At 34.6% G+C, this 23,397-nt stretch overlaps 1 protein-coding gene across 1 annotated transcript; it reads left to right on the forward strand.

Moving 5' to 3' along the window:
- Window positions 1-7,611: 7,611 nt before the first annotated feature.
- Window positions 7,612-10,988, forward strand: LOC110266288 (uncharacterized). Its single transcript, XM_088499335.1, has 11 exons — window positions 7,612-7,624; window positions 8,126-8,251; window positions 8,805-8,934; window positions 9,278-9,338; window positions 9,436-9,471; window positions 9,670-9,750; window positions 9,858-9,899; window positions 10,168-10,219; window positions 10,320-10,536; window positions 10,629-10,742; window positions 10,868-10,988. The coding sequence occupies exons 1-11, from the start codon at window positions 7,612-7,614 to the stop codon at window positions 10,986-10,988; spliced, it is 993 nt and encodes a 330-aa protein (XP_088355461.1).
- Window positions 10,989-23,397: the final 12,409 nt, after the last annotated feature.

The raw sequence follows: 23,397 nt of genomic DNA on the forward strand, positions 1-23,397 counted from the left end.
TGTGTTATATCAAATAATAGTTTGAAATATTTGAATTGGATGGAAAATAAAATAAAATCAAATGAATACAATTTAAATTCAAACTTTTTAAATTCCAACGACAATATAAACACTCTTTTTTTGGTATCATTCAACTTTATCTCATTTACATCAGAATAAATAATAATTTTTAGTTATTTATCTTGTGTGCAAATAAAATACTTAAAAATATTTATATGCACTTATCTTATTTGCAAATGAGATAAATGAGAATTTTGCATTACTTATTTTAATTGCAGCACGTCTAAACGAGACATGATTTAGGAATAAAAATATAAATTTCTTCTACTCATATACAAACGTGTGTAAATATATCATATTTATTTTATTAATTCACATGAATCATGATTCAATAGTCATAACACATGGCAATGAGCTTCTAGTGAAATCCTTCCATATACATTCTTGCAACCTTGGATTTTATGATATCTTTCCGTCCTCAAAAGCTACTATATACCCAAACAAAGAAGGGTAATAAACTATAATAATGCATTCAATCCTCAAAAGCAAAAAGTGGATGATTTGTTTCTTTATATATTTCTACTTCATTCCACTTTCAATCCTGTGAATTAAAAGTGACTGGTGCAGCTTTCTTAGCATTCAAGACTTTGTGAGGTAATAAACTCCAAATTAAGTATATTACAATTTCATAATTCTCTGTATTATATGTCTACTATGATTTATTTAAAGAAAATTTGGGTTAAATTTACTCATATAAAGTTAGAGGATTCAAATTATAAAACTCTTTTCTTAAAAACCAAAATCATTCTATTTATCAGTTTATTAAATTTTAATAATTTAGATTTCTCTATCTAGCTAACTTATTTCTTTATGAAAAAAATATTGTTTGTAATTGATGGGGAGGGTAACGCACCATTGATTGATTATTATAACGTTTATATATGATGAGTTTTTTAATTAGGGACTTTAATTTGTTGACCACATATGTCTTTTATTGTATAAGATAAATTAAATTTGCTTTATCATAATATATATTAGCTCCTTTTTTAGTCCCTTTCTTTTTTCCAGATTAGGAAAATTTTCTCTTTCTAAAGTCAGGCTATAATTGTAAACCTTTAATAATGGCTTAGACGCGACCCACACATAAGATTTAAGAAATATTATGTAGTACCCTACACTACATCACCCAAAATTTTTATACCCTTAGCTTTTCATTCACAAATAAATTAAATATTTTGTTTGATATGCAATCCTCAGTGTATGTTCACCTGTTCCATTCTGAACCCTAAGCCAGCAATAATATATATATATATATATATAGAGAGAGAGAAGAGTGTTTATATTACTATCACATACTATCAAATATATAAATATCGAGTTAATATCAACCAAATTTTGGGAGATGTCATTAAATTATTAATAGAGACACAAAAATAGTTATACGCGCATGTGTTATTGGATTTTTGGGCTCCTTTTTTATGTAGAGAAAAAGTCCAAATGCTAGTATCCAAACTCATGAATAGTTGAAGTGGCTGAGGTGAGTTAGGGTTGAGAGAGAGAGAGAGAGGTCATTTTGAAAAGAGAACACCAAACACTAGAGAGAAAAGAAGAGAGAAAGTTATTTTCGCACATACATAAAGCTGTCTCTGTAAATTGATCGCTGCAGATTCATTAACCGTTGGATCGAACTCAAATTTGGATAGTGTGTTCTACACATCTGGTTCTTTGATTTCACCGTTCGGATCTTCGATTCAATGTCTGTAGCTAGAGATATTAGCCACGCACAGTAGCTATATTTTTGTGGTATTTTCATCTTCTTGTTCTTGTTTTTTGAAAGTTTTGAAACTTGGATTGTTTGGCTTGTTGTATGCACGTTTTGTGCAATAATTTGTGACTCTCTTGTACCCTATTTTTCATCATAGTGAAGCTATTTCCTGGTCTTGGTGACTCGTGATTTTTACTTCTCTGATTGAGGAGGTTTTCCACGTTAAAAATCTTGGTGTGTTAGCTTGTCTCTAATTTCTGGTTTATGTGATTTTTCCGCTGCTATTGGGTATTATTGTGCTGGTGTTAATACTTGTTGTGAGTGGATATTGTTGCTCCTCTGATTCTTGCAAGTAGAGAATTGTGTGTTTTATTCCTATCAATTGGCATCAGAGCTCAGTTTTGGGTATTTGGTTATAACTTGCTTGAAAGATGGAGGCAAATAATTCTACTAGAATGATAAGTTTGAATGGCACTAATTACCATCTATGGAAGGGCAAAATGAAAGATTTGTTGTTTGTCAAAATCTATATTTATCCGTATTTTCTACACAAAAATCAGAATCTAAAACGAACAGATGAAGAATGGGAGTTTGAACACCAACAAATTTGTGATTTTATTAGGCAATGGGTGAATGATTATGTTTATAATCACATTGCTAACGAAACTCATGCTAGGGCTTTGTGGAATCAAATTGAATCCTTGTATACTTCCAAGTCTGGCAATAATAAATTGTACTTGTTGAATATGTTGATGAATTTGAGATACAAGGAGGGGTCACAAGTATTAGATCACTTGAATGAATTTCAAGGAGTTCTGGATCAGTTGTCAAGCATGGGAATCAAGTTTGAAGATGAGGTTCAAGAATTGTGGTTGCTAAATACTCTACCAGATTTTTGGGAGACATTTCGTATCTCTCTTACTAATTCTGTTCCGAAAGGTAAAGTGAGCATGCAACTTGTTAAAGGTGGCATTTTAAATGAAGAGATGATAAGAAAGACGCAGAATTCTTCGTCACACTCTGAAATGTTAGTCACTGAAACCAGGGAGAGAAATCAGAATAGAGTTCAAAAGGGTAGAGGTAAAAGCAGGAGCAAATCCAAGGGAAGATACAAGATTGTTGAGTGTCACTATTATCACAAAACGGGTCACGTTAAAAAATATTGCTATCTTTGGAAAAAGAAAAACAAAGATAAGCAAGAAAAGAAGGATGATAGTGGTAATGATCGTGTATCTTCTATTTCAGATGATCTTCTTACTGTTGATATTTCTGATTATGAGTACAAGGTCAATCTTGTTTCTGATGATGAGTTCAGCTGGGTAATTGATAGTGGTGCCTCAATACATGTTACACCGAAGAAGGAGTTCTTCACTTCTTATACTCCAGGTAATTTTGGAGTACTTAAGATGGGTAATGATGGCTTGGCCAAGGTTATTGGTGTAGGAGATGTTTGTCTTGAGACTAATATGGGAATGAAGCTGCTACTCAAAGATGTTAGACACGCTCCAGATGTTCGCTTGAATTTGGTTTCCGTTAAAAGGCTTGATAATGAAGGCTTTGTAAATACTTTCGGCTTTGGACAATGGAAGCTTACTAAAGGCAACTTAGTGGTGGCTCGAGAAAAAGGTACTTCAAGTTTGTATGTGATGCATGCCATGATTGCAAAAGATAATTTGAATGCGGTTGAAAATAAAGAAGTTTGTAGCTTGTGGCACAGAAGATTTGGTCATATTAGTGAAAAAGGACTTAGCTATTTGGCTCGAAAGGATGCTCTTTCAGGTTTGAAGAATGCAGAGTTGAAGAAATGTTCTCATTGCATGGCTGGCAAACAAAGAAGATTATCCTTCAAGAAGCATCAACCTTCAAGAAAATCAGACTTCTTGAAATTGGTGCACTCCGATATTTGTGGTCCTTTGAAGGTACGGTCTTTTAGTGGAGCTATTTACTTTATTACTTTTATTGATGATCATTCAAGAAAGCTTTGGAATTATGCTTTGAAAACAAAGAACCAAGCTTTGGAAAAGTTTAAACAATTTCAAGCTTTGGTTGAGAGGCAAACAGGTAAAAAGCTTAAATGTATTCGCACTGATAATGGTGGTGAGTATTGTGGACCATTTGATGTGTATTGCAAGCAGCAAGGCATTAGGCATAAAAATACACCTCCTAAAACACCTCAGTTGAATGGTTTGGCAGAAAGGATGAATAGAACGTTGATTGAAAGAGTTAGGTGTATGCTTACTGAAGCTAAGCTACCTAAAATCTTTTGGGGTGAAGCACTACTTACAGCGGCTCATGTGATTAATTTGAGTCCTACAATTGCTTTGGACAATGATGTTCCAGATCATGTTTGGTCGGACAAAGATGTCTCGTATGGTCACTTGAGAGTCTTTGGATGCAAAACATTTATTCATGTTCCACAGGATGAGAGGTCCAAGTTGGATGTGAAGACAAGGCAGTGCATTTTTATTGGGTATGGTCAAGATGAATTTGGTTACAGGCTTTATGATCTAGTTGAAAAGAAGCTTGTAAGGAGCCGTGATGTAGAGTTTGTTGAAGACCAGACCATTAAAGACATTGATAAGGCAGAGAAAAGTCAATCACAAGAGAGCAGTGACTTGACTGATGTAGATCCAGTTCAGCCTCTTCCTTCATCAGAACTAGCAAAGAATCAAGATCAGGAGCATATGCAGCAAAATGAGCCTTTGGTTCCTGATGACTAGGAGATGGGAGATCCAATTGATGCTCCAGTTGATGATGACGCTGATAATTAACCTGAGCTACCTGAAGATCCACCAGGTTTCCATCCTAGGAGGTCTACTAGAGAGCGACGACCTTCAATGAGGTATCCTTCTAATGAGTATGTGACATTTACTGATGAATATGTGATCTTGACTAATGGGAGAGAACCTAAATGCTATGTGAAAGCTATGGAAGGCAACGACAAAAAGAAATGGTTTGATGCAATGCAAGATGAAATGAAATTCTTGTATGATAATCAAACATTTGAGCTTGTGAAGTTGCCAAAAGGGAAGAAAACTTTGCAGAACAGGTGGGTTTATAGGTTGAAGCATGAAGAAAATTCTCAGTGTCCAAGGTACAAGGCTAGATTGGTGGTCAAGGGCTACAGGAAGAAAAAGGGAGTTGACTATAATGAAATCTTTTCACCGGTTGTGAGAAGATTTTCTATTAGGATTGTTTTGAGTTTGGCTGCAAGTCTTGATTTAGAGATAGAGCAGATGGATGTGAAAACTGCTTTCCTTCATGGCAATCTTAAGGATGAAATTTACATGAAACAACCTGAAGGTTTCATGGTAAAGGGAAAAGAGGATCATGTTTGCAAACTGAAGAAGAGCTTGTATGGCTTGAAGCAAGCTCCAAGATAATGGTACAAGAAGTTCGAGTCTGTTATGGCAGAACAAGGCTACAAGAATACTACTTCTGTGTATTTGTTAAACAATTTGCTAGTAATGATTTTATTATCCTTTTGATATATGTTGATGACATGCTTATTGTTGGTCAGAATGCTTCTAAGATTGATATGTTAAAGAAGCAACTTGCAATGTCATTTTCAATGAAGGACCTTGGGCCGGCAAAGGAGATTCTTGTTATAAGAATCGAGCGTGATAGAAAAGAGAAGAAACATTGGTTGTCACAGGAGAAATACATAGAGACAATGTTGCACAAGTTTCAAATAGAGAAAGCAAAGGCCGTCAGTACTCCTCTTGCTACACACTTCAAATTGAGTTGCAAGCAAAGTCTATCAAGTGATGAAGAGAAGAAAGACATGGAAAAAGTTCCATATGCATCAGCCGTGGGTAGTTTAATGTATGCTATGGTGTGCACAAGACCGGATATAGCTCATGCTGTTGGTTGTGTTAGCCGTTTTGTTTCAAACCCAGGAAGAGAGCATTGGAATGCTGTAAAATGGATAATGAGATATCTTCGTGGTACTTCTAACATGAAGTTGTGTTATGGAAGTGATAAGCCTATTCTAGTTAGTTACACTGACTCAGACATGGCAGGAGATATTGATTCTATAAGGTCCATTTCAGGCTTCTTGATCAACTTTGCGGGTGGAGCTGTGTCCTGGCAATCAAGATTACAAAAATGTGTTGCTTTGTCTACTACCGAGGCCGAGTTTATTGCCATTACCGAAGTGTGCAAGGAGATGCTTTGGATGAAGAAATTCTTAAAGGAACTCGGGTCTACTCAAGAGAGGTATGTGTTTTGTGATAGTCAAAGTGCTATACATCTTGGTAAAAATTCTAGTTTTCATTCTCAATCCAAACATATTGATGTGAGGTATCATTGGATACGTGATGTTTTGGATGCTGAGTTGTTGGAACTTGAAAAGGTTCATATTGATGAGAATGGTTTTGATATGATGATCAAGGCATTACCAAGGTGGAAATTTGAAGTTTGTTGCTTAATCGCCGGATTGGCGGTTACCTCCACATAGTCGTGAAGGGGAGAGATTTGTTGGGTTTTTGGGCTCCCTTCCTATGTGGAGAAAAAGCCCAAATGCTAGTATCCAAACCCATGAATAGTTGAAGTGGCTGAAGTGAGTTAGGGTTGAGAGAGAGAGAGGTCATTTTGAAAGGAGAACACCAAACACTAGAGAGAAAAGAAGAGAGAAAGTTATTTTCGCACATACACAAAGTTGTCTCTGTAAATTGGTCACTGCAGATTCGTTAACCGTTGGATCGAACTCAAATTTGGACAGTGTGTTCTACACATTTGTTTTTTTATTTCACCGTTCGGATCTTCGATTCGATGTCTGTAGCTGAAAATATTGACCACGCACAGTAGCTCTGTTTTTGTGGTATTTTCATCTTCTTGTTCTTGTTTTGAAACTTGGATTGTTTGGCTTGTTGTATGCACGTTTTGTGCAGTAATTTGTGACTCTCTTGTACCCTATTTTTCATCATAGTGAAGTTATTTCCTAGCCTTGGTGACTCGTGGTTTTTACTTCTCTCATTGAGGAGGTTTTTCACATTAAAATTCTTGGTGTGTTAGCTTGTCTCTAATTTTTGGTTTATGTGATTTTTCCGCTGCTATTGAGTATTGTTGTGTTAGTGTTAATACTTATTGTAAGTGGATATTGTTGTTCCTCTAATTTTTGTAAGTAGAAAATTGTGTGTTTTATTCCTATCTTGTGTAACATCAATTAAATTAATTCAAACAAAGCTAGTATAATTTGTCCTTAATCTATCCTATACTTATTTACTGACAAGTGGTGGTTATTATTGAAAGGATTTCGAGAGTTGTCAAGATTAATAAGATAGTAAATCTAACCAATAAGACTGAATTAGGAGGAATAATATTAATATCAATGAGAGTAACCAAGCTGTAAATAATAATAATAATAATAAAATAGAGACTAAATAAACCATGCATATTGCACGATGACCCTACCAACGTTTCACATGCAAGAAAAAGACATGAATTATGTTATACTATTCCACTGGAAAAGTTAATTAAAGTAGTGTTTAAATATGTCAACAATCCACTTCCATTGTCGATTTCGGGTAATAATTGTATATAAAAATATTCACTTAAACTATTCTTTGTTCCTTTCTCCCACCTAATTAAATAGCACTTTACGTACATTCTCTTAATTAAAATAGCATAAAAAGACATTTTATTTCTTGTCAATTGTTGTTTTTTGACATCTTTGCATGTTTAGATCGCATTTTTTTCATGCTATCTTTTAGTCTAATTAATAGATTAATTTATTGTAGATTAGAATTTTATTTAAAAATCTGTCGATAGTAATACATTATTATATATACAAAATAAAATTTGAATTTTCAATATTTATATAAGTGGACGAATGAGTTACGATTATGGTTTGGAAAAGTATAGGGTATCAATATATTATTTGACAACTTATTGCCAACAATAATTAATTATTATATTTTAAACATATATATAAAGAGACACATACATAAAATATATCTATAAAAACACTTCTATTAAACACAGCCATAAAAAAGACATTTTTATTAGACACATCCACGAAGATACTTCCATTAAACACAGTTATAAATAAGAGTTGGCAGAAGTTGGCAAAAATGTTGTTGGTAGCGTAGCAGAACCGTTATGGTTTTAAAAATCGAATTAGACCGACTGGTTAAACCAATTCAACTAAAAACCGACTGAATTACTAATTTGGTCTAATAGAAAAAATTTGTCTATAAAAAAATTGTTTTAGAATTGTTGAACCGACCAGTTGAACCGAACAGAATCGAAATCTGACTGATTTACTCTGAACAACATTGTTTGATATTTAAAAAAGAAAAAAAGAAAAAGGGTTTTTAAATTGAGAAACCACTAACTGAATCTCTCTTCCCTTTCAAGTTCCTGCAAAGCGGCAGAGGTCTCAAAGCTCCTCACATTCTTCCTTGAAAACCCTAGCCTTTATCGCGCTGCCGTTGGTCTCTCCGTCGCCACCTAGTTCATCGTGGTCATTCGCCGTTCCTCCTGGTTTGTTGTACTCGAAGGCCCTCCCGTTCGCCCAACACCAGCGTCTCCAAGTTCTGCCACTACTAGAAAATTAGTTATTACAGACGGATATTTCCGACGAATTTTATCCCACTGAAATACAGACGAAATTTCAGAGGAATTTTTTTGTCGGAAAACAAAAAAAATAGATTAGCATAAATTACAGACGGAAAAGAGAATCCGTCTATAATTCCGTCGAAAAAATTAATTTTTTTCTGTGAAATGGTTACAGACGAATTTTCTGTCTGTAATTAAATAGACAAAACGTGCATTTTATTAAATTATTATAGACGAAAAATCCGTCTGTAATTTAAATGAAATCCGTCGGAAATATTGAAAACCCTAGTTGAAGATTAACTCCATTCACTCGCCATTCACGCCTAGTTTTTGAATGCTGTAGTCCTCCAACTCCCAGGTTCCCGAAACTCCCAGGTTCATTTCAATTTTTCACGTTTTCCTTGCTCCCTGCCTTCTCTCTCCGTTGAAGATGTGACGTCCTCAGCTGTCACCGCCGCCGCGGCTCGCATCGCATGAGCTCCCTCCGTCGCCCTCATCGTGTTTGCTCCCTTTGTTGCCATCGTCGTACGACCTCTCTCCGCCGTGCTCTTGTCTTACGAGCTCCTTCCGTGCTGCTCTCGTCGCTGCTTCTTCTCTCCTCGCCGGAGGTTGTCATCATCTCTTCTCGTCGTCGTTAGTTCAGGTAAGCCTCCGCCTCCTTCTCGTCCATATCCCTAACCCCTTCCATTGTGATTCTATTCTGATTTCATTATCCCTAGCCCTAGCCCTGTCCCTTCCTTGTTGCTGCTGCTAATTTCACAGAAAAATAAAAATAATACTAATTAACTTCATTCATTTTTTAATTTGTTGAGATATCGAGATCTGTTCTTAATTAACTTAAAATTACTGATAAGTTTCTACAAATTTGTTGAGATATTGAGATATTGAGATCTGCAATAGTTGGTGCTGTCCGCTCTGGCTACTTACATGCGCTGTTTGATGTCTTTGCAGAAGTAAACCTTCTGCAGAAAGTTCCGGCTATTGTTCATGGAAACTTGAAGCTCTCCGAGAGGTAATTCTTGATAAGGAACCATGCTTTTTAACCCTCCTTTCTTATTTGATTCTACACTTAAATGTCAAAGGAACAGAAATTGAACAAGTCCTTTCAGGAGGAGCTTAAAATATTAAAGCTGGATAGAGACAAAGTGAGTTTATATTATATATATTTCATCATTGTAACTGAAGCATTCTTTTGCTCACCGTGAGATAAAAAGAATCATTCTGTTTGTAGTTATACTATGGGGAGGTCATAATTTAAAAGACTTATATTTTTTAGTTGTGAATTTGTGATATTTACCTCTAAAATGTACTCTACTATAACCCATTGTTCTCATTATTGTTAGATGGAAAAGAATGAAATTGAGGCTGCTCTTGAAACAAGCAGGAAGTCTTTAGCGGCTAATGTCCTTTCCAGTGCTTCTCAGGTACAGGTCAAGCATTCAAGGGATATCAGTTATGTTAACAATATAATGGCTTTTTGATAATGTAAATAATTACTTTTTGGAATGCCGGCATTGGCTTTTTGTAACAGATGTCAGATCCTTCCAAAAGTTTTCCAGAAAGGGAAGAAGTCGTAAGTTCCATACAAAGGCTAAATAAAGATTTGATGGATACACAGCCGAAAAATCAGAAAAAATGGACGAAGACATCAAAATTATTGAAGATCTAAGGCAAAGCAATGATTATTTAAGGGCTCAAGTATCTTTGGTTGCTGAGAAATCATAGAAATTGAATTCTCGCTTTTCACTACTTGCTTTCGAATTTCTTGTATCTTCTGCATAAAATGGTTAAGTAGTTTCCACTTTCATAACATCGTTCTTAATAATGTTTTTCTCTTCCAGATGGAGCTAGCGAGAAAAGTTTTTAAGGACGGAAGGGATGTTGATTTAGAAGGTTGGTCTAACATTTTGTTGCTAGAGCTGATATCTTAGTATTAGTCATTACATGATACTATTTTAGTTTAATATAATACATTGAAAATCTGACTTTTAAGAACCGCAAAATGCTGATGTTGATATTTTTGTTCATAGATCAAGTCATTTCAGATCAATTCCAGATTGTCGATATTTTAGTTTCATGTGTGTTTCCATCACAGGCCTTAAAACTTGCATGACAAGTGGATATTCATACATTGAAGGAATTGAACATTTGCTTCTTTCCTTAAAGCGAAACAACTATGAGATGCATGCTTTTACAAACTACCCCATATGGTAAGACAGTTGTTCTTATTATGATTTTGGTTTTTTGGCTCCCCACAGTCTTCTTCAGAATGTTTATACTCTATACAAGGTTTCTGTGCTAGTGTTAAAGGTCACACTTTTCAAGAACCCAGTTGCAGATTTGTCTTTGTTTCAGTTGAAGATGGGTATTTGCAATCAGGATGCAATCAAGCAGTTGCAATCCATGATGGAAAATGGTGTGTTCTTCACAACCTTCAAAATAAATAAATAAATCAGTCTCATCTCGCATTCTTGTTTTACTTCCATGATCTCTAATTGATAAAGATTCCTTCTTCTTTTTTTTTTTTTTGTCTCGTTCCAGTGAATTTGTGGCCTATTGGAGAAAATTTGTGGCCGAGTATTACTCTCCTCGAGCAAAAGAACGGTGGTGCTTGTCTTTGTATAATAATGTTGGGCATCATGCACTTGGTGTTTTCCCTTAGGCATATATGGCAAGTCACTTCGCTTGTTATTTAAATTTTCTATTAATTATTTCAATGTCTGAAAATTGAATTTACTTGGATTACTATTTTTTGTCTGCACCATGCTCTGCCCTTTTAATTTATTTTTACTTTTGACATATACATAATCTGACATGGGTTTTTTAATTTCCCCCAAAAGGATGCATGGCAGTGCGACATATGTGGTTCTAAATCTGGAAGGGGATTTGGTAAGGAACCGAGAACGTTATTTTGTTATTTTGCAATACTGCAAGTGAGAACATATGTGATATTGTGATTGTAGAAATTTATCTGATAATTCTGTTTATTGTCTAGTCTGTAAGTTTGACTTTCTGGCTGAAAAGTATTACTCCAGTGCAATCACTACTAACCAGTAATTGGATTATGAATTGTAGTAAATAATAATCTTCAGTCTAAACTTGAAAAATTAAAGAACTAGAACCTAGTCATCTGTTGCTACTTGTATGATTGCTTGCTTATATTCTCTGTTGGATGTTAAGAAAACAATTCAAATATGTTAGAAAATACTTGTAAGATCCTTTAGTTGTACTGTTATAAATGACTAAGTGGACTGAAGCTGACATCTAGCTTGTGGAAGAAAGGTTGTAAAATGAAAGACGAAAATGTAGATAGATGGCTATATGCATTTGGCATTTTCCTTATTACTTGCTTTTACATAGGTGTAATGCAGTCTAGTTTTGGACCTGATTCAATAGACTTAGTGTCATCTCTATGTGATACCTGGCCTTCATAAAGTACTTGATTAAGCGACTGAAAACTTTGAATTCAATTAGGTTTATCAATCGAGATGGAATTGACTTTTCAGATGCACAAAGCATGCAAGCCATTCAGGTAATAGGTTCTTTAAAAGGATTTCAAGGAATTCATTGATTGACACATAAGGAAATGCCCTATTCACTTTGAGTAAGTAAAAACAACATAAAAAAAAGAATTTCACAATCATTAATCAATGTCAGTTATTGAAAATTACAGTAACATGCTTACAGTTAGGAGTGCTGAAAAAAGCCGGGAGTCCAATTCAGCATGTGATTCAGGTGTACTTTTTTATTTTTGCTCTTTTAGATTTGCCTTGCTGCTTTATTGAGCTTTTGATTGCTCTTTTGGACTTGTCTTGCCTTACTTGACAGATGCACCAAAATGATTCAATATATACTAGCTAAATTGTGTATCCCAAAACGCTTTCAGGTAGTCCGCAAAAACGATCCTTTAGGAAGAGATGTTGAACTCTTTCGTTGGCATTATTACGCTCCAGGTCAAGTTGGTCCAGCCTCTAAGGGTATACTCCTGCTGACTGATCGAAAGTAGCGTTTTTGTCTAATGGTTTATTTGTCGAGGAGGTGTATTTGTCAATGGCTCTGAGCAAGTCACCATCATGCAATCTAAAAGAAATATGATCAATATAAAATCTTGTTTGTTTAAATTGTTGAAAATGAAGGAACTAGTAGTGTCAATGAGTAATGTAAATAGTTATAGTTCTGTCAATAGTTTATTTTTTTGGGTACCTTTTTATGATAGTCATATATTGGCCAATGATGTTGAAAAATAACATCCAATTTTATAGGTATTATGTAATGAATATTATGTTTATCTATATAATTTTTGGTCTTTTTTTTTTCAATTTACAGTGTGTTTGATGGAGGAAATTTAAAAAATAAACCTAAAGTATTCATTTTGCAATGGAAAAATTTAAAAAAATTTCTATTTTACTTTACCGACGAATTTACAGACGGATTTTCTGTCTGTAATCTTAGTGTGAGGTGATTTTCCAAGGTTTAAATTACAGACAAGAAATCTATCGGAAAATCCGTCTGTAATTACAGTCGGAAAATTTGTCGGAAAATCCGTCTGTAATTACAGACAGAAAATCTGTCTGAAAATCCGTCTGTAATTACAGACGGAAAATTCGTCGAAAAATCTGTCTGTAATTACAGACGAAAAATCCGTCGGAAAGTCCGTCGCCTTTGGGAAATAGATAGAAAATTTACAGAGGGAAAATCCGTCGGTAACTGTTAAAAATTCGTCTGTAATTTTTTGACGGAAAAAAATCCGTCGGTAAATAATTTCCGACGGGGCTTTTACAGAGGGACAAAATCCGTCGGTAATTTCGTCGGTAACCAAAAATCCGTCTGTAATTAAGACTAAATCCGTCTGTAAATCTGTCTGTATTAATCCATTTTCTAGTTGTGTGCTCCGCCGTCTTTCGTCCGTGATGTTCATTGCCAGCTCGCCAGTGTTCGTGGCCAGCTCCCTGCAGTCGTCTGTCTCCAGCTCACCAGTGTTCATCGCTAGCTTTCACTACAAGAAAATGGAACATTTGTAACAAAAATTTTGTATCAAATTTAAAATTGTTACAAAAAATGATTTTTTTGTAATAATAATTGGTGATTGTTATAGAATAATAATGTTTTGTAACAACATTATAAGTTGTTACAAAACATGCTAATATTATGTAACAACCTAATTTTTGTTGTTACAAATTATGTTAGTTTTTGTAACGAACTGTTGTTTTATTACGAAATATTATAATATTCCCATCGTCTGTTGTTTTCGAGCAAATCTCTGGTCACTGCCCTCACTGAAGGTAATGCCTTGGATGCTCAGTCAGTGCTCAGAGCTTTTTTTGGGTTGATTGGATTGGTTGATTGACTTTACTCACTGCTTCTTGATAAATTTTAACTCTGTTATTGGCGTACTAGCTTGTTCTTGCTTGTTCTAGGTTGGTTAACTCTGTTATATCTGTTAGAAACAAGAGACTGAGAGAATAATATGAAAAGTGTATTATTGAGTTGTGATCGAAAGTACAATATACAAGAGGTATTTATAGCTGCTAAATGAATCAGAGTAATAAAGGCATAGAATCCTATAATTAATATACAGATATACTACATAAATATAGACGATACTAATTGATCCTAATTGATGCTAATGATTCTCTAACATCCCCCCTCAAACTCAAGTGGGAGCTAAGGATACCAACTTGAGTTTGGATAACAAAGTCCGAAAGCGAGTCGGGTGATGAGCTTTCGTGAAGATATCAGCAGTCTGATCCAGTGTCCCAACGGCAATGAGACGAACAGCATCAATAAGGATACGTTGTCGAACAAAGTGACAATCAATCTCAATGTGTTTGGTGCGTTCATGAAACACATCATTATGGGCAATCTGAATAGCACTGCGGTTATCACAAAACACATCAGTAGGAGACGACTGAGGAGCACCCAGATCTTCGAGAAGCCAACGAACCGAGATAACCTCAGCAGTGGTGTCAGCGAGGGCACGGTATTCAGCTTCTGTGCTTGAGCGAGCAGTGAATGTTTGCTTCTTAGCACGCCAAGAGATGAGAGCGTCGCCAAGAAACAAACAGTAACCAGTAGTAGAACGACGATCAGTGGGATCACCAGCCCAATCAGCATCAGAGTATGCCTGAAGGGTCAAAGAGGAATGGGCAGAAAAATGAAGGCCATGAAATAGAGTGCCTTTGACATACCGAAGAATGCGAAGAACTGCCGCATAGTGAGTAGTACGAGGAGCTGACAAGAACTGGCTGAGGACATGAACCGGATAGGCAATGTCTGGTTGGGTGACAGTCAAGTAGACGAGACCTCCAACTAACTGGCGATAAAGTGTCGGATTATCCAAAACAGTGCCATCCATAGGGGTAAATCGAACATTAGGCTCAAGAGGAGTAGACTCAGTGCGACTATCTGTAATCCCAGCGCGAGCAAGAAGATTTGAAGCATACTTAGCCTGAGAGAGATAGATGCCATCATCGGTGGAGATGACCTCAAGACCAAGAAAATACCTGAGAGAACCAAGATCTTTCATCTCAAAGGTACGGTGAAGTGAGGCCTTGAGAGCAGAGATACCATCAACATCATCCCCAGTGATTATCATGTCATCAACATACAAAAGTAGAAGAACAACTCCACGTTCGCTTTTACGAATGAAGAGCGCATTCTCATTAGGGCTAGAAGTAAAAACAAGACTGCATATGGTAGTGCTGAACTTGTCAAACCATTCACGAGGAGCTTGCTTAAGTCCATAAAGTGCCTTGCGAAGGAGACAAACCTTATCAGAAGGACAAGGATATCCCGGAGGTGGTTTCATATAGACTGTCTTTTTCAAATCCCCATTAAGAAATGCATTCTTCACATCCATCTGACTAAGAGACCATTTTTTAACTGCGGCAATGGCAAGAAGAGCTCGAACAGACGTAAGGCGAGCGACAGGGGCAAAAGTCTCTTCATAATCAATACCATACTCTTGTGTACAACCTTGAGCAACCAAGTGGGCCTTATAACGGTCAATAGAGCCATCAGAGCGAGTCTTGATCTTGTATACCCATCTACTGCCCACAACTTCCTGATCAGAAGGAGGATCAACCAGATCCCAAGTGTGTGCTTTTTCAAGTGCCTGTAATTCTTCTTGCATTGCTTGTTGCCAATTTGGGTTTGAGGAGGCTTCTCTGAATGTCTTAGGTTCATGTTGATGAAGAATAGTAGAAAAGCAATGGTAATCAAGAAGATGAGGAGGTGGATTCCTTACCCTAGAAGAACGAGCGGGAGGAGGAGGCATGACGGTAGGAGCAGGATCATCGTCCGGTCTGGAATCATCGGGAGATGGAGAAGGCGGAGGAACAGGAGGCTGTGGAGGGTCACTCGAGATAGAACCTGTAGAATCATCACTAGGAAAAAGATCAACATTGGGGTTAGTAAACAAAGGTGACTGAGTAGTAGGAATCGACTCAAAGGATGAGAACCGAGAAAACATGTGGTGCTCCCAAAAGACAACATGACGAGATATACGAATACGTTTAGAAAGAGGATCCCAACAACGATAACCCTTGTGTTCAGTGCCATAACCAAGAAAACAACACATACGAGCCCGAGGTTCAAGTTTACTATGTTCATGAGGCTGAAGAAGAACAAAACATACACAACCAAAAACTCGAAGAGAACTGTAATCTGGGGGGTATGAAAAAGACGCTCAAAGGGAGTAACATTACCAAGAACAGAAGAAGGGAGTCTATTGATAATATGAACAGCAGTAAGAACAGCTTCACCCCAAGTACGCTCAGGACACGAAGAGGAAAGGAGCATTGCACGGACGGAGTCAAGAATGTGACGGTGTTTGCGTTCAGCCCTACCATTTTGTTGAGACGTACCAGGACAAGAAAATTCAGACAGAGTACCCTGTTCTGCAAGAAAGGCTAAGAGTTTGGAATCACGGTATTCCATAGCATTATCACGTCGAAAAACCTTAATGGCCTTGGAAAACTGAGTTTTAATCATAGTAGCAAAGTTGATATAGATCTTAGGTAACTCATGGCGATTAGTCATCAAATAAACCCAAGTAAAACGGGAATAATCATCAATGAAAACAACAAAGTATCGAGCTCCGCCCATAGAGGCAGTGGGAGCGGGGCCCCAAACATCAGAGTGAATGAGATCAAAAGGAGAGCAAGCAAGAGAGGAATTATTGTGAAAAGATAAAGCAGGTTGTTTGGCAGTTTGGCAAGAAATGCAGTCAAAAGATTCATTCGGAACCTGACCTAAAACACCCTGAGATACAAGAGGACGCAGTTTTCCTAAGGAGGTGTGGGCAAGACGTTGATGCCATAAGTGAAGGGTAGAGGGAGAAGAAGCAGCACAGAGATTTGGTACAGGAGGAATATGAAGACTTTCGAGTTCAAACAACCTTCCGACCTTACGTCCAGTCCCGATGATCTGTCCCGTCCGAGGATCCTGTACACGACAACCAGAAACAGAAAAGGTGACGTCAAAACCCAGATCAACAAGTTGACCAACAGAAATAAGATTGAAGTTTAATTTGGGAATGTAGTAAGTATCAGGAAGATTAAGAGATGACTGAGATATAGAACCCTTATGTGTTGCATGCAAGAGGGAGCCATTTGCAGTATTGACAGAAGGTCCATGTGTAGTTGCAGACATGGACGAGAAAATATTACGCAACGGAGACATGTGATTAAAGCAACCCGAGTCAAAGTACCATTTAGAAGTACCTGGAGGGCTCGATAAAGCAGCAGGGGCATTACCAGAAACAGAGAGAAGACGCTGTAGAAGAGATGCAATATCAGATAGAGAGACAGTGGTAGGTTCAGTAGTAGCAGCAACAGCAGAAGCAGGCGCAGGACGCGGTGGACGAGTAGGACAGGTAGTAAGCAAATGTCCCGAGAGCTTGCAATAACGACAGAACAACTGTGAACAATGGTAGCTAATATGCCCTTTCTGGTGGCATGTGCGACATTCAACAGAGGGACAGCTGGAGAACGGGTGCCCGAAACGGTTACAGTTGCGACAGAAGGCCCCCTTTCTGTCTGTGGTAGCAAAAACATCTGATTTTTTCATAAAAGTAGTCATAGAGAACAAGGAGAGGAGAGAAAAACTGCAATTTCGGAGCAGAAAATAAGGAAACGGATGGCAAAATCGGAAAGAGCTCACCAAAAAACCTTAGGGAGGGTCCCACTTGTCTGCAACGTCAGCGCCACATCAGCAATGTGTCAGCGCCACGTCAGCGATGCGTCAGCGCCACGTCAGCGAGCGACGACACGTGGCAGTACCGGATAGGCGGAAGGGGGGCACGCTGGCGCACAGGTGACACGCGGGTCAAGGGGGTCGGGTCGGGTCGTCGCGGGTCAGGATTGCCAACCAGCTTACCGGGTGACACGTGGACGCTCCAGGGACGTCCGATCTGAACGAAGATCCAACGGTTGCTGAAGCTTCTGGATGAGAAAAAATGGTGGTGGACAGCGATGTTCTAACGGCGCGTGTGGGCGCGTGCGATGGTCTTTGGCGGCGATCTCGGAGGCTTTGGAAAGCTGACGGAGAGAAGAATACGATGATGCTGGAGGTGACAAACCAAAGCGTCGGAAACAGCTCGAAAATTGCGATCAAAGAGGCACGAGTGGCAGCGGGAGGGAAGATCAAACTGGTCGTGGCAGCGACTTTCGGCGGCGCGTGGAGGCGCGTCCGGAGGCGGATGGGGACGGTTCTGGTTGCGTTGGAATCACGGCGACAAGACGAACAAGATGGTTATGGGGGGTGACGAACCAAAGCGTCAAAAAGAGAACGAAAAAGGAGGCCAAAGAACACTGCCGACAAGGAAAAACAAAGGGGCTATGAACTAATATTCATCGGAAAAAAAAAAGACCTAAGCTCTTGATACCATGTTAGAAACAAGAGACTGAGAGAATAATATGAAAAGTGTATTATTGAGTTGTGATCGAAAGTACAATATACAAGAGGTATTTATAGCTGCTAAATGAATCAGAGTAATAAAGGCATAGAATCCTATAATTAATATACAGATATACTACATAAATATAGACGATACTAATTGATCCTAATTGATGCTAATGATTCTCTAACAATATCGATGATAAATTGATGGTGATAAATTGTTACTACCTCGTTCTTACTTTTTTTTGCTGTTGTTAAATCTTGTTAAAATTTTTTTATCATAAATTTTGTGCTCATTGCTTCATTCAGTATTTTTTTTTCTATTGTTAATCATTATGCTCAGTTTGTTAAAATTGGATTAAAAATTTTGTTAATCTTTGTTAAAGTATGTTAATTTTTGTGTTAAAATTAAAAATCATGGATAACATCATAGTAAAACAAAAAAATGGGTATTGAAATGAACTCGCAGGTTATGAGAGGTTCTTGATATGTGTTTATGTTTTGGTTATTGCAAATATTGTGCAATGGATTGTCCCTGCTTTGTCAGGTTGAGTATCTATAAATTACTTATAAACCAAAAAAATGAAAAAAAATGCCTCCTAAAAGAATACTTATAATTTAATCACAAAATATAATAAATTGTGTATTAAAATGAACTTGAATAATTATCGTCTTAATAATATTTTAGTAATTATATTTTATTGTTTTAGCTATCAGAATCAGATAATTATTATTTTCGTCTGTATTAATATATATCATTGAATATAGAAAAATATTGAAATAATATATAATTAATTACTATTATGTCAACTTAAGACTTAAAAGTAATTATGTGTAAAGTTTGAATATTGTTAATTTTATTTTATTGGTTAAAAAATTACCGTCTAAAATCTTTGAGCTTTCATACTTTAAAACTAAACTTGATTAGCCAAATAAGGTGGCAACAACACACACAAAACATGAGCGTATGTATGTGTCCTTTGATAGCACATATTACCATAAGTTGGTGTTTAATACTTTTATTGTGTCACAAAGCTCTTAAACTTATAATTGAAGAAGTTAACACTATTTTTTGTTCGATCTAGAGTTCTTTTAGCTAAAGTAACAATAGGGGTTGTTTTAAATTTATAATTGGAGAAGTTAAGATAATATTTTATATAATGATTTAAATTTAAATAATATTTTAAAATTTATATTAAATTATAATTATGTTTTAGTGTATTATTTATTTATATTTTATTTATTATTTTATTATAAAACAATTATTCTAGTTAAATCAATAAACTAATTTAAACGATTTAATGACCGATTTAGTTTTCAGAACCTTAACTACGACTAATTAAATAAGGATTGAGAATTATATTCGGTGATTAGAAATTGAAATTAAAATTTCAGTCATTTCAATATCTTTAGAAAGTAAAGATACAAGAGACTGAAATTTTTATATTTTTTTTAACAAAAATACTTTCATTTGATTTTTTAAATTCCAAATCTACTATTATTCAATCTCCATATTCATCTTTAATATTTTTAGATAGTATAGACACAAGAGATTGAAATTTTTAAAGATGAATACTAAAATTTTTATATTTTTTACAAAAATATTTTTATTTAACTTTTTTAAATTTTAAATTTATTCCTCACTCTCTATATTTATCTTAAATTAAATATGATACTGAAATACAACTCAGTCTAATATATTTGACTTAATTTAATTTTTATTTCTCAGTCTTTATCTCTCAATTTTTATTTTTCAGTTTCAATCTCTCTTCTAAACACAGTATTATAGATTTTACTAATTGAGATAAACCCTAGCATGTAACTTCAAAAAAGAAACTAAAGAACATTCAAATATAAAAAAAAAATTGTTCAAAAATGAAACGAAAATGTCGCCATCTGATGAGTCGGTGAAGCTATGTGAAAGGCAAGTGACAATGGTAGTAGTATAGGGGAAGGTACAAAGATACAAGCTATCGTTATTAGAAGAGAAGCCCCTTACTTTCCTGTTTTAATTTATTGTTTAGAAAGCGGAACAAAATTTTCTTCATTTTTTGAGGAGAAATTATATGAGGGAATTGGATATCTTATTGAATATATTATTCTATTTAGTTAAAGTTAGATGAAATTCAACACTGATATATCTACTAAAAAATTTAACTATAGCCAATGAGTAATAGCTCAAATAGCATAATTTCCCTATACTTAATTAAGAGGTTGCGGGTTCGAGTCTCATATTTTTGGTAAAAAAAAAAAATTCAACTATAATAAATATACATAAAAAGTTAGTTATTTATATAGAATATAAATTAAAATGTAAAATATACATAAAAAATAAGTTAAATTATATATATATAAAATAATTATTTTTTGTATGCATATAATATTTTTAAAATAATTTTAATGCAACGAGAATGGAGGAGTGTTTGAATTTATATTCTTATGACCTCAATCATTTGACAAGATAACATTCTATTTGGAAAATATGAGAATTTATTTGAATGAGAAATAGAGACAAAGAAAATGTGATTTTGGGATGAAAATACTTTTAAAATGTTGAAATAGAATAATAACACAAAAATCTCTGGTGTTTTCTTTCAATATATTACATTACTATCAAACATGATAAAATAACAATTTTTATTTATTTATCATTATAGTCTCTATGGCTAATACACTATCTAAATGCTACCTCAATGCCCCAAAACACAATGCAAAAGCATTGAAATAGTAGAACAAAAAAAAATCTCTATACTTGCTAATATCCTATGTATATATTTTAGGTAAACAAAAATACCAATAATAATAAAGGAAGAATTTTAAATGTTTTAGAACACTATGTTTCAATAATTTTAACTGTTAATTTTAATTATAAAAAATATATAATATATTAATTAAAACCAACTATTAAAATGACTAAAATATTAATATTCTATAAATTTTTGAATTTTTTTAATAAAAAATCTTAGAACACATACAAGAGCAAAAATATTTTATTAATAACAACCATCCAAACAAATTTAAATCCTTGAAGAGCATATCTATATTTTATCTTAAGCTAATCTTTAAAAAGTGCAACTTATAGACTAAGATATATTGTGAATTGTGATCACTGATCAGTAGAGGTAATAACGAAACTAATATAGTAAGATGAACCTGAAAATTGGTTGTCTAGTATACTATTAAATATACTCCACATACAACTCATTTTTTAATATAAGTCCATACAAGTTTCTTTAACTTAATTCACCTTACGCGCTACTATCTAACTAATTTTTCAATCAAGCGCAAATATATAACTGTCTTTTTAAAAAGAATTTTGTTTATTTTTAAATTTTCTCAGCGTTTTTGATATATGTTCTCTTCCATTTCTGCGTTTTCTGCGTTTCTCTTTATTCGTTCTCTACGTTATTTTTTTCGTTTTTTGAGATTTCTTTCGTTTTTTACGTTTTTGAAATTAAGCTCTGAAATCAGTTTTGAACAGTTATCTTGTTGTTGAAAATAATGAATAATTTGAGTTCAAATTGTCAATTGAACCAGAGCGAAGTGGATTATTGTTTTGAATCAAATCAAGTGGTTGAGATGAGGTTCGATTCTAATTAATATTTTCATTAGTAGTTTATGATTCTATAAGTGAATAATATTGTTTTTGTTTGTGAAAATTGTTGTTCATCGTTGATGGTTTGAATTGAATGTAATATAGGAGTTTTGCATTAAAGAAAATATTTTTGTGTATTTGCAGCAAATTTCAGTGTAAAATTAAAATATTTATATATATTGTTTAAAAATTTTTGGTGTATGTGTACTAATAAATTCTGTATAATTCAAAACACTTCTTCTCCCTCCTCTTCATCTTCTACTACTTTTTTTTCACCATCATCAGTTCATCACCATCTTCTTCTTTTTTTCTTATTCATCTTTTCCTTCTTGTTTTATCTTCTCAAGTTTCTTCTTGTTTTACTCTCTTAACAAGAATATAAAAAAATCAAACAAAGAAGAAGAAGAAAAAATACATAATATTGCAAAATTATTTGGAAGAGAATGAACTTACATTCATTCAATTAAAAAAAATAAGAAAAACATAAGAAAAAAAAATACAACATCAAAGAAAATATTTTTGTGTATTTGTAGCAAATTTTGGTATAAAACGAAGATATTTATGTGTATTATTAAAGAATTTTCGGTATTTTTGTACTGATAAGTTCTGTATAATTCAAAATCCTTCCTCTTCCTTTTCTTCATCTTCTGCTGCTTCTTCTTCTTTATCTTCTTATTTTATTTTTTTATAATTCTTTTCGAATTCAGTTTCAAATTTTCCTTCATTTTTTGCAACTATTTTAAGAGATTTTTGAGAGATTTTGATCGTTATTTGAAGTTTTAGTGTTGCGATTTTGATTGAGAGAAAAGAATCATTTGTTATCATAATTTTTATGCTATTTAAGAGTTGAAAAATATATGTTTACACACAATTTAAACTAAAGATTATTTTTGTTAAATTTAAATCAATTTATATAAATTTATATGTCAAAAACACTTGTAGGTGTAAGAGGTCTCCTATACTATATATTACGACAATCTATCTCTTCATAAATTAGTAGCTTATAAAGTCATTGTAGGTAGCTAGCTCTAGCTGGTGTCAAGTCCTTATTTGAAAAACAATAACAGTCGGTGCGTTCCTTTTTGTCATGTTCTTTAGCTCTATTCTTCTTTTTCTTCCAAAGTCTTAAGTAGTCTTTTATTATTATTAGCCTACAATATTATTATTATTATTTTCCACAATGCTCATTATCTTTAATTTGGCCATAGGGCACCACCCCCACCCTCCATTTTCATGCACCCTATAAAAGATACTGTTCCATAGCCCTATTGGATGTCCAAACTTTATCATAATGGAATCTCTCCTTTTTTGTTTCTTAATCAAATTAAAATTATTGCCTTATCCTTATATTACACCATTGGTGGGCAATTTTGCTATCTTCAATGATCCCAATGAACCATCCATTATTATATTTATATATCATTATTAATTTGATTGATTGAAATGCTCATAGGTCCCAAATGTGACGTCCTACTAAACTCAATTAAATTGGATTATATACTAATAACGACAATGATGATAACGAAAATAAAGGAAGGTACCGTTTTAAGAGTTCTCTATTACTCAACCTAAAACT

Source organism: Arachis ipaensis, chromosome B9 (assembly GCF_059453495.1).
Source record: "Arachis ipaensis isolate K30076 ecotype BB chromosome B9, ASM5945349v1, whole genome shotgun sequence".
In the NCBI taxonomy this organism is placed as follows: Eukaryota; Viridiplantae; Streptophyta; class Magnoliopsida; order Fabales; family Fabaceae; genus Arachis; species Arachis ipaensis.